This window comes from Silene latifolia, chromosome 2 (assembly GCF_048544455.1).
Source record: "Silene latifolia isolate original U9 population chromosome 2, ASM4854445v1, whole genome shotgun sequence".
Lineage (NCBI taxonomy): Eukaryota > Viridiplantae > Streptophyta > Magnoliopsida > Caryophyllales > Caryophyllaceae > Silene > Silene latifolia.
The window spans coordinates 41,113,919-41,141,800 of NC_133527.1; the positions used below are offsets into that span (position 1 = coordinate 41,113,919).

The following is a 27,882-nucleotide window of genomic DNA, read 5'->3' on the forward strand; positions in this document are numbered from 1 at the left end:
ATGTCCATCAAATTACCAATGAAGAAGAAATCGCACAAGAACCCTGGTTCCAAGCAATCCTGAATTTCAAGCTTAATGGTACCTATCCACCAAATATGGACAAAAGGGGACAACGAGCTATACGCCTACTAGCTTCCCAATACATCTTAATGCAAGGAGAATTGTACAAAAGAACACCTCTTGGTGTAGTCCTACGTTGCCTTGATCATTCACAGGCACGAAAGGTGATGGAAGAAGTCCACGATGGAGAATGCGGTCCTCACATGAGCGGACCCATGATGGCAAAGAAAATCGCACGTCTAGGGTACTATTGGACCACAATGGAATCCGATTGCATCAAATATGTGAGGCATTGCCACAACTGTCAAATCTTCGGGAACGTACAACATGTCCCTCCTTCGTTGCTCTATACGATGACATCTCCTTGGCCATTCTCCGCATGGGGAATTGACATAATTGGGAAAATAAACCCAGCAGGAACAGGAGGTCACTGTTTCATCCTAGTAGCAATTGACTACTTCACCAAGTGGGTAGAAGCGGCTTCCTACACCGCTCTTACAGCTAAAAATGTGGCAAAGTTCATACAGAACAACATCATCTGTCGATATGGTTGCCCACATGAGATCATCAGCGATAATGGGTCACACTTCCAAGCCGAAACCGAACAATTGCTAGCCAAGTACAAGATCAAGCATCATCACTCATCGCCCTATAGACCACAGACTAACGGTGCAGTAGAGGCGGCTAACAAGAATGTCGTCACAATTCTCAAGAAAATGACTGACAATTATAGAGATTGGCCAAGCAAAATACCCTTCGCTTTGTGGGGGTATCGAACATCCGTCAGGACACCCACTGGGGCTACTCCTTTCTATTTGACCTACGGCATGGAAGCCGTACAACCAGTTGAGCTAGAAATACCATCCCTGCGTATTCTACTAGAAAGTCAAATCCCGGAAGCCGATTGGAAAAAAGATAGATACGAAGAACTCATCCTCCTGGATGAGCGTAGGCTACGTGCCTTACATAATGTCCAAACATATCAAGCACATATCAAACGAGCTTTCAACAAAAGAGTTAGGCCAAGAAACATCAAAGAAGGAGACTTAGTACTCAAATCGGTTAGAGCTCTTTTACCTGTCGACCCGAGGGGAAAATTCAAGCCTAATTGGGCCGGACCATATCTAGTCAAATCCATACTCCCCGGGGGTGCGGTTAGAATCACAGACCTAGATGGGAACGAGTTTTCAAACCCCACAAATCTCGACCAATCGAAACGATACTATGCCTAGGATAGAACAGAAACGCGCCTCGCGTAAACCCACGTGTCGCTCTTGTGGCACTAAATAAACGGCCCCTGGCCTATTTGAATGTCACTATGCTCTAGCATCTTGGCAAACTTGTCATCCTCATATCATCAAACAAACTAAATTCGCACCTCCAGAGTAAGCAAAAGCTCATGCTTATTTTCTATATTCATTACAAGCTCTTGCTTCGAACAATTATTCTTTTACATTTACTCGAACTACGCGCAAGGGTTTGATTTCGCTTTTTTTAAGTGAATACGTAGGCAATCCTTCACGGGATTCAACCCACCGTTATATTTAAAATGTAAATAGAAGGACATTTGCATTGCATTTGAAATTCGACAAGGATAATAATAGAAAATACCAACGGTTTCATAACCATTTAACCTTTTTATTTCATTCATCCATTTTCTAATAAAAATAGTACGACAAATAATAAAAATAGATAGGCTAGGATTCTAAAAATCCCTCCTTTTTATTACAACAATAATAATAATAATCAAATAATAATAATAAGACTTGGGCTATTCCTCCATCTTTCCCTTGCCCTTGTCGTTCTTGTCATATTTCTTGTCACGACCTCGAGCCGGGCGCTCTTGCACCAGTTCAGACCTAATCACCAACGGTCTTTCTCGAGGCCTGACTCTTCCGTTCTTGCCAACCACCATCTCTGCGATAGGAGTAGTCTTCGATTTCTTCGAAGGATGAATGACTTGGAAGCCGGCTTCTTCTTCTCCTTCAGTCAGATGCTTCTCTCTCTCTTTCTCTCCCTCGCGCACTTTGTAGTCAACGGGCTCACGCTTCCTCAGTCTTTCGCGCTCTTCCGAAGTTGCAGCCTTTCTCCACCTCAGATAGGAATCCGACACCCACAAAGCATTGGCGGAGAAACTCAGGAACCACATGTTTCTTTGGGCCCATTTCATAGCCCACTCTCTTCGGCTCTCGGTAGTCAACGCCATAGCGATCTCGGGACGGTGTCAAGCCTAGGGATCATCCGCTTCAACCCGACTTGCCTCATCAACCTCTCGGGAAAGATGCATACCATAAACTCCAATCCAGGAATGCGCACGGACCTAGTAGGATCCAAAGAAGACACTCCGTGTGAGACTTGAGGTGCCACCACGGTACAACCCACCCGATCAAAGGGCCATCATCAGTCTTGACTTGTTCTTCCAATAGTCACGGCACCGAGTGAAATCCACCATGTACAACCTCGTCCTCATCGAAATCATACGGGCATGATAGGAAAGTGCATGAACAGGAGGCTCGAGCAATCGGAGCCGTTCCATAAGCCAAACCTACCAAAACAGGTATTAGACACCCGCAAAAAAAAAAAAAAAAAAAAAAAAAAAAAAAAAAAAAAAAAAAAAAAAAAAAAAAAACGAAAAAAAAGAAGGTGTCTTTTACCTGTTGGATGACGGGACTCGCCAAAAATGGAATATCGTGGTTGGATTTCCTATTGTCCAAGCCCAAGATAATCTCCCCTAAGCATAGACAAGCTGGGCTCCTGCGCAGCTCCATTTGCTCAATAAGATTCAATAGACGGGGATCACCTCGCAGTTCTTCGTCAACATGTCCCTGAAAGACATATACATGAAGCAAACAGAAGCCAAATGCTCTCCTTCTAGCAACATAGGAGACAGTAGGGTCGGCCCTATTGATGAATCGATCTATAAAATCCAACATCCGCACGCCCTTCGAAGTAACAAGACGATCCACCTCGAGTCTGGTCAGTCCAAGCAAATCTCTAAACTTGCTCTTATATCCTTGAACAGTAGAAGGGATGGCAGGTAAATGTTCAGGGTCCCACCCGCCAATAGCAGCAATTTCCTCCGGAAAAGGACAAATATCACCTCCTGGGAACGCAAAAACATGATAATTTGAATCCCAATAATCAAGGCAAGCATCCAAGAACGGTCTTACAACCTTAATGAGTTTCAAGCTCAACAAAGACCCGAGGTTATAAGCACCCATATCATGTTTCTCAATGTTCGAAAACTCATTAGTCCATTCCTTCAAGCGGATCTCCAAAGTATTCATGATGATAATTTTCTCTTGAGAATTTGTTTTGAGAATTTTATGTGAGGCGACGAAGAAGAGACGGCAGAATTATATGATTTAAAGCTTCGTCGACGCTTCTATTTATACCAATTCTTTGTTTCCAAAAATCCGTCGAATCGACTGCTTGGGAACAGGCGCGGCACACTGCGCCTCTTCAAAGGGACGCACTCATGCTCGCGCCTCTTCCCAGCACTCACTTCGTGATTTCCGTGTTTGGATCTTTCCTAATTCTATAACGAATAATTTCCTATTCCTACGGGATTTTATTTTGGTAAATCCGAGAAATTTACCATGCTTCAGGTTTCCTAAATTCGCGGGCACGTATTTCGAGGCGACATCGACACTTCCGCCATTTCAGCACACTTTAAATCATTTCTTTTTGACATTTTTTCTTTTCTCTTTATTTTCATTTTAATAAAATTTCAATATTTATATTTCTCCATTTTCTAACTTATAGATTTCTCTTTTTCTCTTTTTTTAGGGGGTAGCCCTCCCTACCGTCCGGTCATTTCCGACAAATTTTTTGCATTTTAGTCCTTTTGAGTCTCATTTTGCACTAATTAAAGGCCTTACGTGTATATAAAATGTATGTGTTGCGTGATTTTTCTATGTAAATTCCGGCAGCATGACGGCGTAAACCGTTGTCTACCAAACCTGTTCAAGAACTAACCTGCAGGTACAAACAACACAACCCAGCAGCAAAGGCACTCAGGCCGTCGTATATGCAACAAAAAGCAAATGTACAAGCAAACTGGGGGCTTACGCCCCGAACAAGGTACAAATGTACAAGCAAACTGGGGGCTTCGCCCCAAACAAGTCGAAAAGACCAAGTAAACTGGGGGCTCGCGCCCCAAACCAAGTCCAAAAAGGTTTCAAAATCAGATGTACAAAACTACACAAGCTACTGCTGGGCGCCCTCAAGCTCGGCAACCCTCGCCATAAGAGCAGCGATCTCGGCATCCCGAAACTCGAGCTCCCTAGACAGGCGAGCCGTCTCCTCCCGAGCCTGAGCCAACTCTCGTCCCGACTCGCGGTCACCCTGCAAACAGCAACGAATTGGCTCCTATCAATCAACTCAATCAAAATTGGAAATCAAAAATCAAAAGAAATCAAACAAGGTTCATACCTGACGACCTCGACCGCCGACGAGTGCCTCAATGGCCGTAGCTCGTAGCCGGTTGGCCACCCTCCATAGTGCCACGAACCGAGATGGCGCGACCTGCATTTCAAAAGAATTCTCAGTAAATTAAACAAATTCAATCAAATGTGTTCTTACACGAAAACTATGCAAAATGAAGGCTCACCCTCCGAATCGATCTCCGCCAGTCATCTAGGCTAGCATCCCTCACAGCTACGTCAAAGTCACGCAACTCGGAGATCGTCGTCCTCCCGGTCGCGTCAGTGTACTCGAGGGTCTCGGGATACACTGGGGGCTCGATGCCCGCTGCCTCAACCTCCTGAAAAGACAAATAACTCTCATTAATCGACGATCTTTCGTCGTAATTCCCGAAGTCAATCAAAGAAAAGTAAAGGATACTCACCACTACCGGCCGCACGCCAACCTCCCGTAAAGGAACGCCGAGTAATCCTCGCCGGGGAGAAGAAGGTCGTCGCCATCGGCACCGGCCAGTCCGCCTCCCTCTCGGCCTCGTAGGCTCCGAACATCGTCTAGGAGGATCGACGGGAACCGTCAACGCGCCCGAAAGCACCGACGAGCCAAACGCTCGCCCGGATACCACACAGACCCATCGACGTCCACAACAACGGCCGACTCGAGCTCCTAGGTCGAAGGACCTCAAAGAACAAAAGGAGGCGCTCCAAAGATACTCCGCCCAAGGTCCGGGGCACCCATCTTTGCGACAATATGAAGGCAAAGGTCATTCCTATGATCAATTTAAAGCAAAGGACAAAAATATGAATGAATACGAATGGGATACTCACGCCGCTCGGTGAAGGGCGTTCACATCCCGCCGGTAGACGTTGTGAGAAGAACGCTTGCTCTTCGTCCAACACATCACCCAATCCCTCACCACGGGATATGCCTTCTCCAACGGCTCCGTCCTCTTGGGCGCGAGGCCCGGAAAGTAGGAGTACACCCACGCCTATAAAACAGAATAGTCAATGACGATCTTTCAATCTTTGATGAAGGAAAGGAATTACGTTAATCTAAAGGAAGGTTCATACCTCCAACAAGAGCCTGTGTCCGACGGCGCCGGGAGAAGTCCCCTTCTCCATCAACTCCGGACGAACCATGGCCCTCATAAAGCGGATGAGGACCGCAAAACCAGCAAGATGACCCGGTCCCGGCGCCCTAGGGAACTCAGTCGAAAGAAAGGGAAGAAGCTTCGTCGACCTCTCACCCTTGTCTCCGAGGTAGATCGAAGACAAGAACCACCAAAGCCACAGACGAGCCCTCTCGCTCGGGCCATTTGTACAAGGAGGAGGAGCCGTCTCCCTCAATCAATCACCACCGTCTGGGGTCTTCCCGCAAAGTAATCTCGAACATAGGTACTGGGTACCAAACCCGCACCGCAACACCTTCGGCGACGGGTTCCGGCCGATCAACCTCCTCGCCTCGGCCGAGTCCGCCCTCATGCCGTCTCCGCCACGTCATCTCCTCGTCCCACACCTGCGGACGAGAAATCATGCCGTAGTCCTCCAAGGTGACCCCCACCTCACCAAAAGACAGGTGAAACGTGGAAGTCGTGTCCCAGAATCGATCCAAGAAAGCGCGGACCAGGCTAAGGTTGGCCCGCAACTTCCTCTTCACGATATCCCTCCAGACCTGAACAAGAGGACCAAACGCTCCGCGATCAATCATGGCCCTCTCCTCCACCGACAGCCGCTCGTAATGCTCCATCGCTGTCGTATACCCCGAGAACGACCGGATGTTCCCGGCCTCCTATTATGATTTGAAACAAAGCTATCTTTAGTTTTGAAATAAAAAAGAGATTTGAACAAAAGAATGAAAGGAATAGGTAATGAGTTAGGGAATTCCTATTTACCAAGCTCTTCACCGTCCTGTAGGACAAGTGACCCTCTGCAGCCCACACAAGGTGCCTACTCTCCCGAGTCTCGGCCCCACGCGGAGCTCCTCTCGGTGACGACCCCCTCGTCCGAGGTGGGCCCGTCTCGGAATCTCCTCCTCATCAGCGGCCTCCTCCTCGGGAACCTCCTCTGCAGCAGCCATCACCGCAGCGGTGAAGGCCTGCTCCAAAGCCTCCTCAACAACAGCGGCATCTACATCCATGGGATCTCTCCCGGAAGTAGAAGCATCGTCACCTGCAACGATTAAAGTAAATTTAGGCCGCATCACATGATGACAAGCCTTTGTTAAGTAGTATTTCGAGCCTTCAAGGCCCGGAAATCGCCCCTTTCTGGCCATCCTTGGCCATATTCCCACCAAATCAATCACTCATGTGATGAATTGGGTCAAGTCAAGTCCGAGTCAAGGCCTAGTTCCGGGTTCGAGTCGAAAATTCGGCAGCATTTCGCTATAACGGCGATTATGCCCTAAAAGGTGTCCTGCAAAAGTTGTCACAAACCAAGCTTCCGAGATGGTAGAAAGTTTACCCCTCATCCAAGGGTCCCAAATATCAAATTTCATCACCAATGGGCAATCCTAAGGCCATTTTCGAAGCAATTTATGATCTAGTCGTGAAACTAGTCTCAAAATTCGCTCAAGGGCTCAAAACTTGATGAAAATTCGAAGTAAATACGTGGTTATGTTCCTAACATTGCCTACTACTCATTTCTAGTATCAATTTGGCATGACGAATCCATTTGGGGGAAAAGCCCCAAATTTTCGATCAAAAGGGTCGAAAACCCTAATGTTCGCGGCTCAAAATTCGACAAATGTGGAAGATTAACGCAAGATTAAAGCACATACCTCGATTAGTCATATTCCAAGCAAGCTTTTGAATCCAACCTCGACGAAAATGGTGAAGATTTGAGAGAGAATTGAGTGATTTATGTTTCGAATAAAATGAACATAAACCTTCTGACTTTCGCGTTTTTACGCAGAATTGCCAAATTGGGGAACAGACGCAGCAGGTGCTGCGCCTCTTCCAAGAGACGCAGCTCTTGCTGCGCCTCTTCCTTTGTTTCCCTCCATATGGATTTTCAAAAATCCGTTATGAGTTCGTTATTCGTGGGCCCATCTTTGGTGCGCCTCTTCCTCGATGGCATTTTGTCACTTTGGTCCGTTTCGACGATTTCCTTTCGTTCCGGCCCGCATTTCATCCAGTGCGACAGTATTTCGCAGTATTGTCCAAATTCATTTTATCCCGCGCAGCAGTATTTCGCAGTATTGCTCAAACCATTTTATCCGGCGCAGTAGTATTTTGCAGTACTGCTCACTCAAGGTTCCCCTACGACGATCAAGATGTCCCTAGTCGTCGATATGTTCCCCAACAAGAGTTTGCTTGAGACCGACGCAAGCAGATTCAACTTCCAAATTTCGCCAGAGTTCGCTTGAGACCAACGCAAGCGATTCCCCCCCAGTTTCTACCGACGTCCTTTGTTTTTCAATATCTCTTATTCCCCGAAGTTCGATTAAGACTCAGGTATGATCTCTTCTTATGGCTGGCGAGCTTCCTTACGTAGTCTAATGGACTTTAAACGACCCTCCCCGATAGTCGACAGACTCTAAAATGTTCCCGACGACAGGTCCTTGGCTCAGACCCCTTGAGCCGCCTCGCGTCGCCATAGTCGTCAGGTTGTAATCTTCGATTGACCTGATGGCTATACTTTGACTTTCGCCTTGTCCAAGCCTCAGTCAAAGTGGGGGCTCTGTAGACACCTCGTTTCGCACCCTCGCAAACCACCCGGTGATGATTGGGCCGCATGTTTGATTCGCGGAACGATTTGTGACAGATCGTAAGATTATCGTCAAGTGATTGCTCAAATATTAAATGTCAACCTCTTAGTTGTCATCTACGTGCCGATACGGTCGTTTTGGCAATAATTAGAGTACATTTGGAGTCCGGGTCAAAAACCGTCTCCATTTTTCGATAGCGAGTTAAATCCCGAGTCGAATGTTGGAATGTTCGGATATTTCTATTCCATATTTATCAAATTTTATCTTTTGGCAAACAATATCCCGTAATATTCAAAAGATAATCGAATTAAATCCGTCCTACCATAACTTAAACACGGAAATCTTTCTTAAACGGGAGGAAGCCTCACGGGAATAGACGCAACAACAGTCGCGCCTCTTCCAAGAGACGCATGGGCTGCTGCGCCTCTTCCCAGGCCCTTCTTTGCATGATTTACGTATCTTTTTTATATCTTTCCGAGATTCACTTCCAAAGAGTCTCCGAAACCCTATTCCTTCACGTGATTAGTATAAATAGGAGCTTTCGTTCCTCATATTTCTCACGCGAGTGTCCGCCCTTCTCTTCTCCCTTTGCATTCTAGACTTCGTTCTTACTAATTCGCGCCTACGTGCTTGGACTTCCGACCACGTAAGCTCGGATCTTTCCGGGTACCAACCTCTCCGTTGCATGACCGACCAATTTGACCACTACACTCAATCAATCTAATTAATCAATCTTGTTAAATCGTTTTCCTCTCACGAGGGCACTCTTTCCTTGCATTCGCGTCGAGCATTCACTAATCGATCTTCTTAGTCCTTCTCGTTTCGTCAACATGTAAGTCTGAGGGTGTATAATTCTCTTTATTTATTGTATTTTATTATTGTATAACAATTGTAAGATTTATGTCGGAAACACCATTAAAATCGATTTCTAAAAACCGTCTTTAAAACTCGTTTTTGCGGATTTCCGTGAGACGGGACGTCGAGAAAAGACGCAAAGAATCGCTGCGCCTCTTCGAAGGAGCGCGGCCGCTGCGCCTCTTCGTGAGGCTGCCGCAGATTCTCGCTTCTTTTCTTCTTCTTCCGTCCTCTCGCAATTCGTATCAAAATTGTTCCTTTCGTTTTGTTCTTTAATTCTTCATCACGGTAATTTATAAATCATATGTGTATTGTATATAATTCATCATTCATGCTTAATTAGTCATCAAGTCCGACTTAAATCCCTTATAATTCATATTTGCGGGTTTTCGTCATTAAATTCAAGTTTCGGGTTTTAGGGGTTCAATTCGTTCATATTGAGTTACTGGAATTCGTTGTTGATATATTTTCACCTGTTTGTTCACTAATTCGTCCTCAATTCATCATGCTTAGTTTAATCAGTTAATCGTTTGTTAGTTTGTTCATTAATTAACATCGACCCTTCACATAATTAATCCGTTTAATTCCGTCTCATCCATGTTCTACTGTTTTATGACATATTCATATGTAAAATAATCCATTAAATCACTTTCATCCGAGTCAAAAATCATAATCAATCCATTAATTTACCAATTAATATTAACGATTTGCGGTTCGGCTTCACGCCAGAACTCACCCTTGGAACAGAGACGCAAAGAATCGCTGCGCCTCTTCCAAAGGGCGCAGTGTCTGCTGCTGCTCCTGTTCAGGGTGATTTCTGTCCCTGAATTCCGTTTCTGCCTTGACCTAGTTTAATTAGCTTACGTAATTAACTAACTATTATCCGTAATATCGCTAATTTCTGTTCGTCTATTTCATTAATTTTATCCTTTTATTCTTTTATTTCTTTTTCTCAAATTATCCGTTTTAAAGGTATTTTCGACATAAATCACCTGTCTCAATGTAATTATTGTAATTTTCATTATTGTAATTTTCATTATTGTAATTCATAGTTATTGTATCCCTTTCATTTCTTGTATGCTTTCACATGTAATTCAACATTAAATCCTACTTCGACCAAATTGTATGTCTAACTAATTGTTCACCGACTTAGTTAATTCTCACATGCTAGGATTAATCTAATGGATGTTGCATTGCATGCATATAGCCGACGATATATCAAGTACGAATAACTTCCCTAATCATTAGTAGAGGCCGCTATCGAGGCGGGCGGGATTAGGTGTTCGATCAAAAGAGCTTCCTAATACGTACCCTCACCCCTTACTCCAGATCTCCGTGAGCACCCGTGTTCATTGGCATCCACGAGAGTCATTCTAGACATAGAATGCTAAGGGTAACGATTGCTTAGTGTTCATGTCACTACTTTATGTCTTGACATGACATGAGGTATTCGAACGGTTCCAATTTCCCATAAAAATTGGTGGCGACTCCATACAAAATGCAAACGCTTGTTTTCGAGCCCCTTCGCCAAGCGCCCCCGTGGGCGGCCCGCTGTCCACAGAAATCGATAAACAAATGATCGGGACAGAGAGAATAATAAATAAACAAGTAGTGATAAGGTAGTGACGAGATGATGACTGAATAATGAAGTCGAAATGGATAGATTAAGAAGGAGGGCCATACCCGGGTGGTTAGTCGGTTGTCGATGGGGAGGTGATGGAGTGTTTTAAATAAACAAACAAATTAGCCAATTAGGTCCTTCAATGAGCTATATGCCTATAATGGCGTTATAAATTATAATGACGTCCATCTAATAGAAAAGTAGAGGAGGGGTATAAATGTATTTTCTTTATTAAAAGAACAACTACAGTGCTGCTGAATTGTATTGTAAGTCAATTAGTGAAAACAAATTTTTTCATTCCTAAATTTCAGGGTGCACGTTCTGCATACAATTTAATTAGACAGCCTTCAATACATGATTTCATCCATTTGTTCAATTACAATTATACGACTTACATTTAATAGACATACAAATATTAAATATAAAAAATCAATTTCAAATCATTATAATTAAACAAATATTTCAAAGAATTAAATTTAAATAATTTGATATTCAACAAAAAAAAATCAAATAATATTTATAACTAATTAAATTTTAAAAAAAGAAGAAAAAAAAGAAAGGAGAAGCCTTACTTAAGTCGAGAAATGAAAAATGTTTTAAAAGGGATAAAAATATAGATGTATTTTCCTATAAAATTATTGTATATAGTATAAGTATCAGAATAGTATCAATATTTTTAATAACCAAATTAACAGCAATATTTTTAAAAATTAAAATAAATGGACACCAAGAAAGAGTATACGAGTAAAGTTTCACCGAAATAATTTCTGAAAAAAATGTTAAAATTACAGAAAAATACCATAAATAAATTTTTAGGATTCATAATTATTAGAATTAGAATTAAAAAGGACACAAAAAGTGATTGCATAGAAAAATAAACGGTTGGGAAAAAAAAGTGTTAATGCAACATTGACATAAAATAATGCGAAGCATTAATTGGAAACTTTGGATTATCGTCTGAGATCAATTTACGCTTCTTTTTTCTAAAATCCTTTAATAAAATCTACACTTGATTCATGTATGAACCTCGATAAAGAGATGTGAGATAGATATGATGCTCGATAGGGTATATTTAGATTTGTACTTATATGAGGTGAGATTTTGATGGTGTTGGCCGTTTGGGCATTTATGAAATTGATCAGGAAGATAGACAAAGTGAGAGAAATATAGGAGCTGCGTAAATCATGTTTTGATTGATTTAGGTTAATGGTGATTTGGTGAGTGTGTAGTTTTTCTCATCAGCAACTCTCCTATAAGACCGTCCTATAGCATATTACGGGCCAATAGGAGAGATTAACCCATAAAAAAAGAGTTGACTGACAAAATGATATACGGAGTAGGAAACTCAGAGACTGAGAGTCTCACAAAACTACACAATCCACCTTCTCCATCACCCTCATCCTCGTCCACCACTCTCTGCCGCCGATGCCACCACCATTGATACCCCACTCGTGCTCTTCGACCAAAACCTACTACCGCCGATCCCTCCATCGTGCTTTCGTCCAACCGCTTCTCCTTAATCCGATCAATCTACAATAAAGGAGTAGAAAGTCGATAGTAGCGAGGTCACCGTCTCACCGATAAGCAGGTTTAGATTTTTGATTTGAAAAATTAATTTTAAGATCGAAATTCGAACTTCTAACTTTTGATAATTGATTGTTTTAACTTGATAATTCATGCTTTTAAATTGAAAATTTCAGCCTTTAAACTTCAAAATTACACTCCGATCTTTTTTATTGGCCAATACATTTAGTTTGATAACTAATAGTTTTAACTTCAAATCTGAAGTTTTAATTTGAAAGTTGCATAAATTTTGATGAAACCAATTTTCCTTGATTTATTAGAAGTTGGGGTCTGCCAAACTTTTATAGAGTAGGAGTTTTAAATAAATGACCAGTAAATTTAGTTTGATAACTTACTGTTTTAAGAGTTTTGCTTAATTTCAATTATTAATCTAGGATTTTAGTTCTAAAACAAAGTAGTTTGACAACTTAATTTTTAAAGTTCAAAACTCATGACTTAAAAGATGAATATCTATGGGGAGGAGATGCGTGAAGACTGTCGATGCAGATGATACCAAATTATCAAAAAATGATTTCCGAGGATGGTTTAGAGGCGGTGGTGGTGTAATTTTGGCTGCAAAGATGAATAGAACGAACAAGGGTGTGTTGACTGATGAGCAGTTAATGGCGGGACTTTTTGTTTTCATAGGTATTGGGCTTATTTGTTTAATGGATTGGTCTTATGTTAAGAGACGGTCTTATTAAACAATTTGTAATAGCTTTATTCTGATGACTTTGACTATGGGCCATTTCTGCAAAGAAATAATAATGGCCCAACGTTTATGCTAATAATGACTATTTCTATTTCGCTTTTATTATTCTTTTTTTTTTTCTCAAAATTTAATTTCAAATTAGTTGTCCCATTCGAAATTTAGTATCGTAAATGAGTAAATTATAAACATCACCCCTAATTTGGTCCGTTTCTTAATTATTTAATTAAATTCCATTTTTTAATTATTTAATTAAATCTAGTACATTAAAAATACAAGTAATCAACTAATCAAGAGTTCAAGACATCAAGTACATTAATATTTAATAAAATATATATTTAAATCGTTAATATTCATTATTTATATAAATAAAAGAGTATTTAGAAAAAATATACTAAGGTTATTGGGCCGGCCCACGTGCTAAGCACGATTAGCCCATGGGCCAGGCACGGCCCGAGCACGAAACTGGGCGTGCCAGGAGCGGGCCGCGGCGGGGATTTGGGTGAGTGGGTCAGGAACGGCACGACACGGCCAGCCCAATATCCGTGTCTGGGCGGCCATTTTTTGGGGAAGGCACGATAGGCCGGCACGCGAGCCGGCCCAGCACGGCCCAATGCCAACTCTAGTTATACCTATCAAACATGCCCGACATGGGTCCGCCTAAATCCCAGCCCGTTCCAAGCCTATAAGTTTAACAATAAATATAAGTATATTTTTGTATTACAACTTGGTGCATCAGGTTTGCACCCCATACCAAATAGATTGAGCGGGTCGAGCCTAGGTTCTAACGATAGCATAACAATACCTATCAAACAGATTGAGTGGGTCGAGTCTTAGGTCGGGTCAGAATATAGATCAAGAAAAATACAACTCAGTTTAAAGTCAAATACAAGTGAACAAAGTTTTCTTCTCCTTCTTTTATTTTTTCTCATTTATCAATAGGGGAAAATATCACAATACCGACACAAAATTAACAAGTATATATTGAACTTTAATGATGCATCCATTGATGTCAAAGGTAAATTTAATTTTATCAACATATTAGTATATTTTCTCGAGTTGAAACATTTGATTGAACGATTCGACCCAATTTGATCAGGTTTCAACACTAAATTAAGAAGTCATATCGGGTTTGTTCAATTGAGTTATATGTCAACATTTACGGGTCTGCCTACATAAAACAGGTCTATTGAGTCAAGTCAAAATTTGACAGGTCTAATAGACACATACAGGCCCATTTTTTATACTTCCTCCCATCCATTTCAAAGGTAACATGGACCCACTTTTTGTGAGAGGAAAAGTGGGTCCATGTTACCTTTGAAGTGAATGGGAGGAAGTATAAAACATGTCGATGGAGTCAAGTCTTCAAAATTTGTTTCTTTACTAATTGCAAAAGATGAATTGAAATTATTAAATATGGGTTCAATTAAATAGGAATTGCCGCGTACTATCTACCAACTTTGATACAAGACTTTAAAAAACCAATCCGTGTAATTTGAACGGGTTTAAAAGTAGTAATGTGCACAAAAATGAAACCACGAGAGTATATGTACCGATCTTAAAAACGTCAAACTAGTTAAGTGAATTTTCCGGAAAAGTAATGCAGTAAAATAAAACAACTAGACGTGTACACCTGAACCACTGAACGTCCCCCACTGCTCCACAATTCCTCCACCTCGCATCACCTGCAACGCTCAATCGTTCCGCAAATTCTTAGTAAGTCACTCAATTTTCTTCCCCCAAATCCAGGGGTAGGAAGTGAGGGCACGTGCCCTCACGTGCGAAAAAAAAAAAATTGGAAAAAACGATAAACACAAACCAGTGAACCACACAAACAGAAACAGGCAAAACAACAATAAACATAAACTCATAAAGAACACAAACACAATAGAACGATAAAGACAACCACCACTGCCGTGTGCCGCCGGCCGTCGCCCGGCGTCTAAGTGTCGACACTCCACCACTCGCGGTACTACTACTCGCCTGCTACTCGGTATGTGTTCTCAGAATCTCAGTTCTTACTTCTCTTAATTTCTTATAATCTTATTAATTCGATTATTTGTTGTTGATTGTTGATTAATTCAATTAATTTGTTCTTATTAGGTATTAGTTTTGATTAATTCGTTTAATTTGTTCCCCAAATTTATGAATTTGTTCTTACCAGTTTGATTAATTTGTTCCCCAAACCCTAAATCCCAAAGTTGTTCTTATTAGTTATTAGTTTTGATTAATTTGTTCCCCAAACCCTAAATCCCAAATTTGTTCTTATTAGTTACTCCCTCCATTCAACTCCACACTACCACTTTCTTTTTTCACGTTTGCCAACGCGTCTTTTACGCGCTAAATATCGTTAGCTACGTATTTGCGAAAAATATAAAAGTTAGATATTTTTAATGTACTCGTAAAGACGAATAAAACAAGATCACACATGAATATATTTTCACTTATGTATTGGGAGAAAATTGAAATTGAATGTTTAACTATGAATAGTGTACAAAATAGATAATGGTAGTGTGGAGTTGAATGGAGGGAGTATTAGTTTTGATTAATTCGATTAATTCGATTAATTTGTTCCCCAAATTCAATTAATTTATTCTTATTAGTTTTGATTAATTTGTTCCCCAAACCCTAAATCCCAAATTTGTTCCTATTAGTTATTAGTTTTGATTAATTCGATTAATTTGTTCCCCAAATTCAACTAAATATAGGGAAACCATGGCTTCTTATTAGTGCACATAGTCTGGTTTATGGGGCAATACTGGTGGATGAGTTGAGATACATGACTACATCCTCCTAAGAAAGGCCAAACGTTTATCAGGCTACTTCTTGTAAAGTGCAATTTCTATTCCGAAGAAGTTTATACTGGTGGATGAGTTTAAGGGATTAATAGCACCCCCATATTGCAAAGTGCAATTTCTATTCCAAGCTTATTACCCAACTCCATCACTAGCTGTAAGTGTCCTTGTTATGACTCCGGGAGTAGTCTTGGAATGGGCAATCTCCGAAGAAGTTTCCAGGATCCCCACAACTGCACAAGTGAGGTAAAAGTGCGCTGGAATGATTAATGATTTGTGTTACTTGGTGAGTAGTCCTAATGCCTATATATCAGTATCTGAATCACTGAAAGCCAGAGTACACATCACTAAATATAGGGAAACCATGGCTTCTTAATAGCTTACAATACTTGTGGAGTCGGAAGTCACAAAAAACCACATCGACCTCTTCTCCATTGTTATTAGAACCTCAAATTTTTTTTGAATTTAATGTATAAATGTTGTCCGCAATTTAATGTATAAGTGTTAGTGTAGCTTAGAATTTACTATGTATTGACGATATTTGAATTTAATGTATAAATGTTGCCGTAAATTTTTTTTCTTATTGTGCCCCCCCTTCACTCTAATCCTGGATCCGCCACTGACCTACACCCCGGTTATTAAACTTCCACAAATTCTCATTATAGACAAGAGATATCCATTTATAGTTATAAACGGATCAAATATCTACCCATTTTTAAGCATAACACATGCAACATGGTGGTCGACGGATATATTCGTCTAACTGATTTATAAATTTATAAATGCAATAGAAGACCAATGAAACAAAATATAAAAAAGCAAATGCTGAAGATTGAATCAATAAACAATAATAATGGTTATGTTCATCAACGAAACAATGAATGAACTACAATCAGGTATAATACATTTGTAATCAATCAGTGAACTACAACGCCCCATGTTCATTTATAAGCAGTGAACCACAAATGGGCCATTTACATAAGCAGCAGCAGAGGGAAGTCGATACGGATACACACAAGGGCGACGAGCATAAGAGAATACTTGAGCCGGAGGAGCACAATTAGCAGCATATTGAACCCCAGGCATGGTGATGGATGCCGGAAAGACGTGCTGTTCCCGTGCTCGTATCTTCCTCCACCTTTCAATAGTAGAAACAATTACACTAGGATTGACTTTTTCTTTCAGAAGCTTTGCCACCACCTTAAACTTATGAAGATTGACCTGCGTTGACCTCCATATAAAGTCAATAATAAAGTCAACATCTCTTAAAACATACTCCTTACTGTATCCCACAATCTCTAGCAACTCATGCTTATTAATTGGCTTTCTTTTAGCAATCTCCAACATCATCTTATTTGGCAGAACATACCCACAACTCTCATCCTCCTCCCTACTCACTTTATCCCTCCACTCATACAACCCCGCTACGAGCCCCAATTGTTCCTCGTCGAGACACGCATCCGACAACCCGTACAAGGACAAGTATGATGTCTCTCTATCAAAGACCTCCATACAATACAATCTCTTACAAACATCATAGCTTCTCTTGTAAACCTCTATCATCAACGGGTCGGACCCAATCGAACCTAGTTCCTTCCTCATCGAATCATATATGAACAAGAGATAATGTGTGTCTTCTCTAGCGTATTTTAACATATCGACGGGAAGGGGTCGGATACGCCAATCCGACGATTGGTACTCCTTATTAGACTCAATACCACAATAGTACTTAAGTAGGAACGCAAGTGAATTCCTTTCCAATTGTAAAACTTGTGATGCTCTCATCGTATCAAACAGGTTCACTACATAAATACTAAAATCACGTTGTAACCACATAATATCGTTATCGGACCCATGTATCACTTTCTTCTTAGTCGGGTCCATAAATATGTCCCGCAAGTATTCACCCACATGTTCCCTGAGTTTTAATGTGTCCACAACAAAATCCTCAAACCGGGTCGAAATTTGCATTAGGCAAGTCATACCTTGATAAGAACGATATGAATTATGCTCCAAATCGACCGCAAACACATCAACTCGACTCAACTTGGAGACCAAGTAACCCAAGTCTTCCACGGTATCAACAAGCTTGAAAGGAGTGGACACCATAGGCAATGGTGGTCTAATAATCGAGTCGAAGTCAGAATCGGGGCAAGTAATGAAGTCGAGAGGGTCGAAAACTTCGACGGGGTGGATGGGTCTTGACCCGTCACGGGAAACGGGTAGAAGAGTGTGAGAAAAGGGCTTAAGATTATCAATATGGAAATTGTATTCAATTTGGGGTTTTGATAAATTGGGAAGATGGAACGGAATAGTCATGATTCAAACTGTAAAATCACCAACAATTTTAGTTTTCGGAGTAATTGGGACTATTTTTTTTTTTTTTTTTTTGAAGGGAATTGGGACTATTTTTTATCAACAGAGAAGTAATAATTTCAGATGGAAATATGTTGGGGATACATGGGAATTATATAGTGTGGTTGAAGACTGAAGAGTGAGGTTAGAGTTAGAAACGTAATGCTCAAGTACTTTCCAAAATCACATCCCTTCAATTTCCTATTATTTTACCTCCTTCCTTTTTCATACTATTTTGATTATCTTTCCTTTTTTCTTTTTGGTAAGTTTTATTCATTATTTATTATCATTCTTTTTTCTTTTTTAGAGTTTAATAAATGTATTATAAAATTACAAATAGCAATTACGGTGATTTATTGTAAATTTATATAAAAAAAAGTTTTGATAAAAATTCTAAAATGTAAAACATTACCTTTATTGCGAAAAATGCTTTAAATTGAGTATACTTTCCATTATATTATTGAAATATTTTGATATGTATAGATGATTATAGTGAGTGTCTCACAATGCGTTACATTTACTTAAAGAAAAACATTTTGAGAAAGTTATAATACTTAGACCATTAAATCCATCAAGAAAAATATATTTGGAAGAGTTATTGTATTTATAAAAACAAAACATAAAGATAACTACTAAGAGATAAGTTTTTATGATGTGATAATGAAAAAATTATATTAGACAAGTGATAATGTGATAACGAGTGGGATATTTGAAAAAATTATGAAAAACTTAATGAAAATACATTTAAGATTTAAGAGGTTTTAAATAATGTGATAATGAGTGGATATTTGTACTTGAATGATGACTTTTTGAACTTTTTCGAGTAAGTTAAGATGGGGGTTTAAGGCGACTTGATACCTATCGTGGAAAAATGTTAATATTTTGGTACTGATTTCTAATCCCCTATTTACTATATGAATAGGCGAAACTCCAACTTTTCCCGCCTAGAAATATTTCCTATAATAGTGCTTGATATTTTTAGCATATACTATTTGTGTGGACATGATAAGTTATAGATGGATATAATCTTTGGGTCGGGATCCAGTGAGAACCACCCATATAATGAGAACCATGAGAACCACTTAACAACCCTTGGATCTAATAATACACATAGATTAACTGAACCAAACACCAAACTTTTTTCGCGCGTCTCCCCCAAACCCGCGTCATCTCAGTCATTGTCTAATTCGGCTTCTCTCTCATCATTCTTTCTCTCTCTTCAATCCATCTCGTCGACTATCAAAACCTTCCGCCATCGCCTCTTCCATAATCAAACCTTAACTTTCTCTACAATCGAACGATAAATTCTTCGACAATCAACTTTTCGACGCTGCTTCAATCAATGAAGCCTTTAAATTCGAGGTAAATTTCGTTCTTAATGATTATTTGTTGTGAAATTAGTTGAATTAGTCGATTAAATTAGATTGTTCGTGAAATTAGGGATTGATTCATCGATTAGATTTCTGAATTGATGAATTATGCTTCTGAATTTAGGGTTTCGTCAATTAAATTGGGGGAACTGAGAAATTAGGGTTAGAGGATTTGAGAAATTTGTTGAAATCATGAAATTAGGGTTTGATTCGTGTATTAAGTTTCTGGATTGATAAATTATGCTTCTGAATTTAGGGTTTCATGAATTAAATTGGGGAAAATGAGAAATTAGGGTTGGAGACCGTTTATGTGCATCAAATCCTTGTTTATGTGCATCCAAATTCCTGTTTATGTGCATCAAATTCTTGTTTAGGCGCATCAAAGTGTGATTTTTGTGAATCAAATTGGCTTAATTGAGAAATTTGGGTTGGCGAAATTGTGAAATTGCCTACATTTGTTAAAATCAGAAACTCAATTTTATTAACTATACTGTTGTATTGTTGCTTATTTAATTTTTGACATTTCTTGTTGCAGCAATAATGACAATGACAACTGCTCAATACTATCACAAACTTCTTCAAATGTCATTACAAATGAAGGAGTGACTGTTGAAGCTAATGCATGTCAGCCTATATTAGAAATATTTGCAATAGCAGTTGAACATGATGTGGATGAAGTTGTGACTTTCGAATTTGTTGAAGGTACAATTCTGTTCATCCTAAAGTTATGAGTTTCATGGTTGTCTTAGTTATTATTGTAAAAAAGCTGGTAGCCATCCCAATTCTTGGTTGTCCAACTGATAGTTGCTTGATGTTTTCAGCTTTTTTTTTTATGCAATTAGGCTTAGTTTTAGGATACCCGTCCTCTGTACATGCATGAAATAAGGTTAAATGTGCATGAAATAAGGTTCAATGTGCATCAAATAAGGTTAGAACGGTGCTGTAATAGAATGTTTATGGTCAGGGGGAGTGTACTTGGATTATCATGTAACACAAATTTGTGAGAGTGTAATTCATCTTCTTTTGTATCCCTAATCTTTCTTACTTTAATTGCACCACATATGCAGATATCATAGTAGAGGAGGCAGAGGACGAGGAGGCAGCAGAAGGTTCTTTGTAACACCCCTGATTTTCGGCTAAATTAAAACTAACTTTTACATACAAAACTGGCCGAAATACAGAGATATTATAATTAATATACAAAGTCTCTATTACAAAATCCTTTTAAAAGTGAAATAATACAAAATGAAACCAAATAAAACTTTACAAAATCTTTAATAAAAATCTTCTCTTGAAATAAAAATCCTTTTGAACAGCAGCGGAAGACCTGAAAGCAAAACCAGAAGACAGAAAGGAACTACCCCATGACGAGTAGCCCAAAAGGGAGAAAACACGTCAGCCGAAAAGCCGAGTAACAGATAATACCTCAATATAAGCAGAATAGTTTTTTGTTCATGGCGTGGAAACACAGACATGTAAAAATAAAAAAAAACACGGATAATAATAAAAACACTCCCCATAAACTAATCTCAAACTCAAACTTACTCTTTAATATAATAGACACTCTCATCCTAATCATTAACTCAATCTCAACTCATTACTCCATCTCACTCATTACTCCGTCTCATAATATAATACTCCATAGTAACCAGATATCGTATTCTCATCGTCGAACCTAAGACAAAGACAAAGGGTGAGTGAACTGGCGGATAAGACCGCGAAATAATATTTCCATCTCAATATCGATTTCAAACTCAAATAACTCAATAACCATGGTCACTCTGGACCGTAAACATAACTCGGCTCAAAGGCCCCATAACTCATAACTCAATACCAGTAACCAATTTCCATCTCAATTTCAATATCGATATTGTCAAATATTCCATTAAAGGAACTGCTCAACACTTAAAAGTACAAAACTTTAAGCTACTCACCCACGAGTCAAGGTCAAAGCAAACGACAATAAAAACACAACACCCGAATCCGAAACAATTCTGATACGAAAAGCAAAGTCCAATTCATCAAACTGAAACAACCACAGACGCTTACAAATTATAGTACACCTTATTATCCAATTTCCCATCAATGTGCATGCTTACTTTACACGGTAATACAATTTGCCTTAAGCAAGCTACTAGGCTGCTTCTAATTACCCCACCATTAACCAAGCTTACAGCAAGACAATTCTTATAAACATGTTACACCCAAGTTTAATACGCACTCAACGTCTTAACCCGTCGCACCAATAAAATAGAAATAGTATAGAAAACAAAATATTATTACTACTAATAAAATTAATTATGACAATTATTACAAATAATCAGCTTGATCATCAAAGTTGATGAATACAAATAAATAACACATAATCAAGAAACCCCAAACAATAATATGATAATAGGATCGGTAGAATCGTGTTACCTTTTATTAGATAGATTCAAAGGCTCACAAAGAAATTATCATTCTTGAATCCAAATAGCAACTAATTGCAAACCCGAAAATACTTATTGAAAATCCAAAACGTTGGAAGAAGGCTAACTGGCAAGGACTTGGAATGATACTCACCAATAAATAAATTGAGTAACATGACAAATTTAAGAATGGCATAATTGCATGAAGAAGTATGAGCCAAGGTAATAGGATTTGGTGTAGATAAATTTGTGTGTTAAGAATTGGGGAACTAAAGAGGCGACATAGAAATCAGATGAGTCAAGTTAAGACGGTATATATAAGAATTAAGATGAGATTAGTAGGGTTTGGCCTATAGAATTATAAATAAAGGAAACATATATAAAGGAGTCCGTCAAATCAAAAGTTTTTTTTTTTATTTTGTTTTCCAAGTTAATATAAAATTAAGACAAAGGAAATCTCAAAGAATTTCCTAAATTTTTGGAATAAAGAATATTAATGTAAATATACATATAAAATATAATAATATTTGGAGTATTACAATCTTACTCCCTGAAAAGAACTTTGTCCCCGAAGTTCGAATTTAAAAAAATCAAACCAGTTAAAAATTTAAGTGGTATTACATCCTTCAAGCAACACGAATCGGGTTTTTGAGTGTCTCATCCATCTTAAGCCTGTTATTGGTATGCTATTCGATAAGCTTGAACTAGGTGTTGAGTTTTATGAAGCATATGAAAAAGAATGTGGGTTTGATTAAGCTCACAAAAGTCTAAAAATGGTGTCGTTAAGCATAAAAAAGTTGTGTGTAATAAGGCTGGAGTATGTGAAGCGAAAGAGAAAAACCACCGAAGGCAAAGAACTAGGATAGAATGTCCTTCTTGTATTAAATTTAAGCGAATTTTGGAGGAAGGTCCTGATATGGGTAAATACCAAATTTATGGTTTTCATGAAGGTCATAATCATATGCCACAAACACCATCAACAATGGTACATTTGACACAAACGAGAGAGTTGAATGTAGTTCACAAAAAAATGATAATTGACAACTCCAAAAATAACATAGGTCCATTTAAGTCGTATAGGTTGTTCAAGGAGTATGTTAGAGGTTATAGGAATGTGGGTGCGTCATTGGAAGACTTTAAGAACTTTTCTAGAGATATCAAAAATTATTTATCAGAGGGGGATGCTCAAATGCTTATTGAGCATTTTATGAAGATAAAACACATGTGTCCATCTTTTTATTTTGATTTTGAGGTAGACGAGATAGGTCGATTGTCACATGTGTTTTGGGCTGACCCTATTAGTATTAAAAACTATTTTCTATTCGGGGACATGACCTCTTTTGATACGACCTTTAGAAAAAACAAGTATAGGATGATATTTGGCCCTTTCACGAGGGTGGATAATCATAAGAGATGCGTGACCTTTGGGGCTGGACTTATTATTAATGAGAGCAAGGACTCCTTTGCTTGGCTATTTACGAAATTCGTAGAGGCTATGGAGGGTCGTCATCCAGTTTGTATGATAACTGATGAAGATGCGGGGATAGAAGAAGGAATGAAATTAGCCTAGAAAGACAAGGTGCAACATAGATATTGCATGTGGCACATACTAAAAAAGTTGCCTGAGAAGGTCGGGCCTGTAATATGTAAAGATACTGAGTTTCTGAAGAAGATAAACCGATGTGTTTGGAGCGCAGATGTGGAGCCGCCTGAATTTTAGGAAAGGTGGACAACAGTAGTTGAATCTCATGGGTTGTCGGATAACAAGTGGCTTAAGGAGAAGTACAGCCTTAGAAATATGTGGGTTCCAGCTTACTTTCGCGACCTGTTTTTAGGAGGTTTGATGAGAACAACCTCCGGTCGAGTCGAAAACCACTTTTTCAAAGCAACTTCACTAATCCTAATTTAACCCTAATTGAGTTTTGGATGAGATTTGAGAGTGCGATGGATGCACAAAGATGGACTCATTCGAAACTCGTTGCACAATAAAAAACTCCTTCCCCCAGTTGTCGACTCCATTAGCACCAGAAAAGCATGCATCAGAAATCTACACTCCAACAATTTTTGGCGAGTTTCAAAAGGAAGTTGAAGCAGCTTGCTATTCATGTGGTGTTGGGGATAAAGAAAAAGATAAAAACCTATCCAGTGCATACGATATCATAGATCAAGTTCGAAACAAAACGTATAAGGTTGGTTTTAAGAAGGATGATGTTTCAGTGGTATGCACTTGCAAGAAGTTTGAAAGACATGGAATACTCTGTCGACATGCTCTGTGTTTCTTTAAAGATAGGGGAATTCAGAAAGTTCCAAGTGACTACCTACTTAGTCGGTGGAGCAAACTAGCAACCTGCCAGCCAATCGTCGGCCCTAATGGCCAGTTGCTTGCTGATTGTACATCAATGGATGTACAGAAAAACAAAGTTGGTGAGTTATGGTCAGAGTTGTTTACTTGTGTGGCACTCGTTGAACAGAGTCCTGGGCATTGCGATGAGTTGCTTGGGATTTTGCGTGAGTTCAAGGAAAGGGCAAAAAATGCCCTTGATGAAAATGGCAATACTGGTATTGCAAAGGTAAAGGACAAGAATGCTGAAATTGGAATGCTTTTAGGAAAAAGCATCCCTAGTGACATTAAGGTTTTGCCTCCAAGGCAGTGCAAAAACAAAGGCTCGGGAAAAAGGTTGATCTCACAAAGAGAACGAGCTGGGGAAGTGAACAAGAAAGCGCTAAGAAAATGCAGGGCTTGTGGGGAGATGGCGAACCACGACAGCAAGAATTGTGACCGAAGGACAACCGACAATGAGTAGAGTAATTGTATTTATAGAATATTTAAAGCATTCGACATTTGCCTTATTGAATAATTCGGAACTTTTTATTTTATTTGATAGATGTTGGGACATCTGCCTTATTGAATAATTCGATTTTTTATTTTATTTGATGAATGTAACACTTATAGAATGTAAAATGTGAGTTTTCCTGTCACCATTATTTCGTGCACATACGACGGTATTTCATGCACATACACACGTATTTCATGCACAAAGAATTATTTCATGCACACATTAGGCGAGTATCAAGTAACCTTAAGGCGATTAATTTATTCACTTTTTCACCAGATTTGGTAATCTAAAATGAGAAACTAAAATGTGATCAATTGAAATGAACCTGTACGACAAGTTTTTAAAATTCAAAGTGACGATCCGAGAGAAAATATTAAGAAACCGGAGAAATGTACATGGTTTTATGATGCACTTTCATAGTTATTTCATGCACTTAGAACGTTTTCTAATGCAAGATTAAGACAAGTATTAAGAACGTTTTCTAATTCCAAAATCTAAATGAAAATGCAACATTTTAAAAGTTCACTTGAGATTACTTTAGGATTTGACTCTGGACACATGACTTACATATTTCGTGCATGCACACTGTTATTTCATGCACGTGGAACATTTTTTAATGCATGTATGATGTAAGACAGATTTACGTACGACCTTTTTGTTGTCCAATTTTCAATATTGTCTCTCGTTTTCATTGCCTCGTGACATGTTTCCAGAATTAGTCCAGAAACATGACTTCATGTCTTACATGACTTACATATTCAAAAATCTAGTATGTACTCTCAAGACTTAGTGTATTACATATTCCAAAATCTAATATGTACCAAAAATCTAATATTCCAGGGTCTACTCCCTTTGCACATCACTTGACTCAAGGAATCAGATAAAAAAAATGGCTCAGTGTTTCGAATGTTGGTTTTCGTCATCGGCCACTCCCTTTGCACATCACTCGACTTAAGTGTTTAGAAAATAACACCTACTGATAATCCTACAAAAAAAACGGGGGGAAATACTGTTACGTAAAAATTACTCCGAGACAAAATCTAATGAAAAGAAGATTAAAATAAGGCAAAATTTAAATTAGGCATTCGAAAGTTCTTGATATTTACCTTTCTCGTGTTTCGATTCCATTTGATGAGACGTGCAATCATATTCGTAGCATATTCATCCAAATCCTACATATAAATTTCATTTGACAACAGATATTGAAAGGCTTGAAAAAAAATTTACTAAATAATGTTTACAAACGTTTGTTGAAGAATTTATACCTCGTAAGAACGCTCATCAGTCCATGATGCTTGATCACACAAATTTTATAGCCACTTCAACAAATAAACTCCACAAGAATACCCGTTCTTTTGTCGAGGCACTTGCACAACCTCCCACTGAAAAGTTTTGATCTCCAACAACCTTGTGTATCTCGGAGAGTCTCTTGCGATGATCTCCAAAGCAGGCAGGAGCTATACAAAAACAAGACAGTGAGTGATTGTGATTGTGGTATAAGGGTATTTAATGCACATACAAGATTATGTCATGCACAGACAAGGTTATTTCCTGCACATAAAGATTGCCAACAGTATTCTTATTCGACAATGCATTTTGGAAAGTCGAAAACCATTGAGCTGCCTTTCGTATATCATATTCAAAATTGAATAAACTCTCAGCTAAATGTGCGGACATAACTTTTAAAAAATAAATGTCGATGTTATTCCAAGGGTAAAAGGGTATTTTATGGACGCTGAAGGTTATTTCATAGACACACAAGGGTATTTCATGCACATAAAGATCACCAACAGTATTTTCATTCGACAATGCATTTTGGGCAGTCAAAAACTGTTGAACAGCCTTCCGAATATAATAAGTCAGGGGCAACATGTTTTTGTGCAAAAAACTAATAAATCATACCTGTTCAACTAAAAATTTTTGTCTGACTTCAGGGCGCCTGGGCAGGCTGGAGTCGAGTATGAAGTTCATCCTTTTCCCAAAGTCAACAACACATGCAAACCATTGTGATCTCTCCACACAATAAGGAAAGAAAGCCTGAAATATTACAAAGTAGTCAAGTAGGATGTATCGACTTCAAAATGAAAAAAAAAAAGTGCATTGAAAAAAAAGTGCATGGAAAAAAAAAAGTAAGAGAATGTTTATTTACCAGTTGGGTTGTGTTTAGATTGAGAGGCAAGTAGTCAAGTAGGACGTATTGACTTCGAAACCCCTTTTTACCGACAACTCCCTGAAATTTGAAAAATTCGTCAAAATTCTTTGTAATTTCAAAAACCAAAAACAAGCATTTGACTCAATAAGGAATATGAATAACTTTATGATTGTCGGAAAATACACAACACTTGGGTTTTCGATTGTAGTATGAATACCAACAGCATCAATAACAATATCCATTACCCAATTTCCTGGCAGCAAGGTCTGCAACGCGTCTTGGATAACTTGCAACCAATCAGTTTCTACAACGACCTCACTAATGATGCACATGTTGTAATTAGAAAACACGGAACAACAAAGAGTGGACAAAAACTGAAGTTTTAAAAAAGCTGTATGATCAGTTAGAACTTACTCCTTATTCTTCCCATTATTCCGAATATAATTGATCAAGTGTGCATCTGTATATGATAAATCATCGTGTGGCACTTGATTACTGAGAAAAGGGGAAAATAAAAGCTCCTTGATTAACGGGGAAAACCGGAAAAACGGAAAGCAAAGGTACTTAAGATTTCGCATTACCGAATCTGACCACCATTCTTGTAAGCCTTTGCTGCAGCCGTCACTTGAAGTTTGTAAGAGTTGTATCGCCAAGTTAGAATTTTATTGCAAACCCTCACAACATAACGTTTAACATCAACTCTCTGAAAAATAACAAGAAAAGAAATCAACATCAGTGCCTTCATATTTAATGCACATACAAGGAAAAGTTGAAGGGAATAATACAGACTTACTCCCTTAACAACCCACCTTTGAACCTAAGCGTCCCTTAACCCCGTTGTACATCTCCATATAACGCATGAGGTTGTAGGGAAATATCCGTATAAAACCCATAATTTGAAGGATTATAACACAAATTTAATACGTGATTTATAGTCATAAACGAAAACAACAATGAAACAATAAAGATCAAGGATTAACCTTCGGTCCTAGTGCAAATTGGCAATGAGAGATCAAAGTAGATCTCCTCC

The 27,882-nt window shown here is 38.9% G+C and overlaps 2 protein-coding genes across 2 annotated transcripts; one reads left to right on the forward strand and one right to left on the reverse strand.

Annotated features, from left to right (window-relative positions):
• Positions 1 to 16,556: 16,556 nt before the first annotated feature.
• LOC141629392 (protein RRP6-like 1) lies at positions 16,557 to 18,137 on the reverse strand. The gene has a single exon (XM_074442405.1). It carries the CDS (start codon positions 18,047 to 18,049, stop codon positions 16,676 to 16,678), a length of 1,374 nt encoding a protein of 457 aa, XP_074298506.1. The 5' UTR covers positions 18,050 to 18,137; the 3' UTR covers positions 16,557 to 16,675.
• Positions 18,138 to 23,821: 5,684 nt separating this feature from the next.
• Positions 23,822 to 24,667, forward strand: LOC141640269 (protein FAR-RED ELONGATED HYPOCOTYL 3-like). The gene has a single exon (XM_074449120.1). It carries the CDS (start codon positions 23,822 to 23,824, stop codon positions 24,665 to 24,667), a length of 846 nt encoding a protein of 281 aa, XP_074305221.1.
• Positions 24,668 to 27,882: the final 3,215 nt, after the last annotated feature.

Bases quoted from the DNA above. Each gene is read 5' to 3' on its own strand.
- LOC141629392 (XM_074442405.1), bottom strand. From the start codon at position 18,049: ATGACTATTCCGTTCCATCTTCCCAATTTATCAAAACCCCAAATTGAA.
- LOC141640269 (XM_074449120.1), top strand. From the start codon at position 23,822: ATGGACTCATTCGAAACTCGTTGCACAATAAAAAACTCCTTCCCCCAG.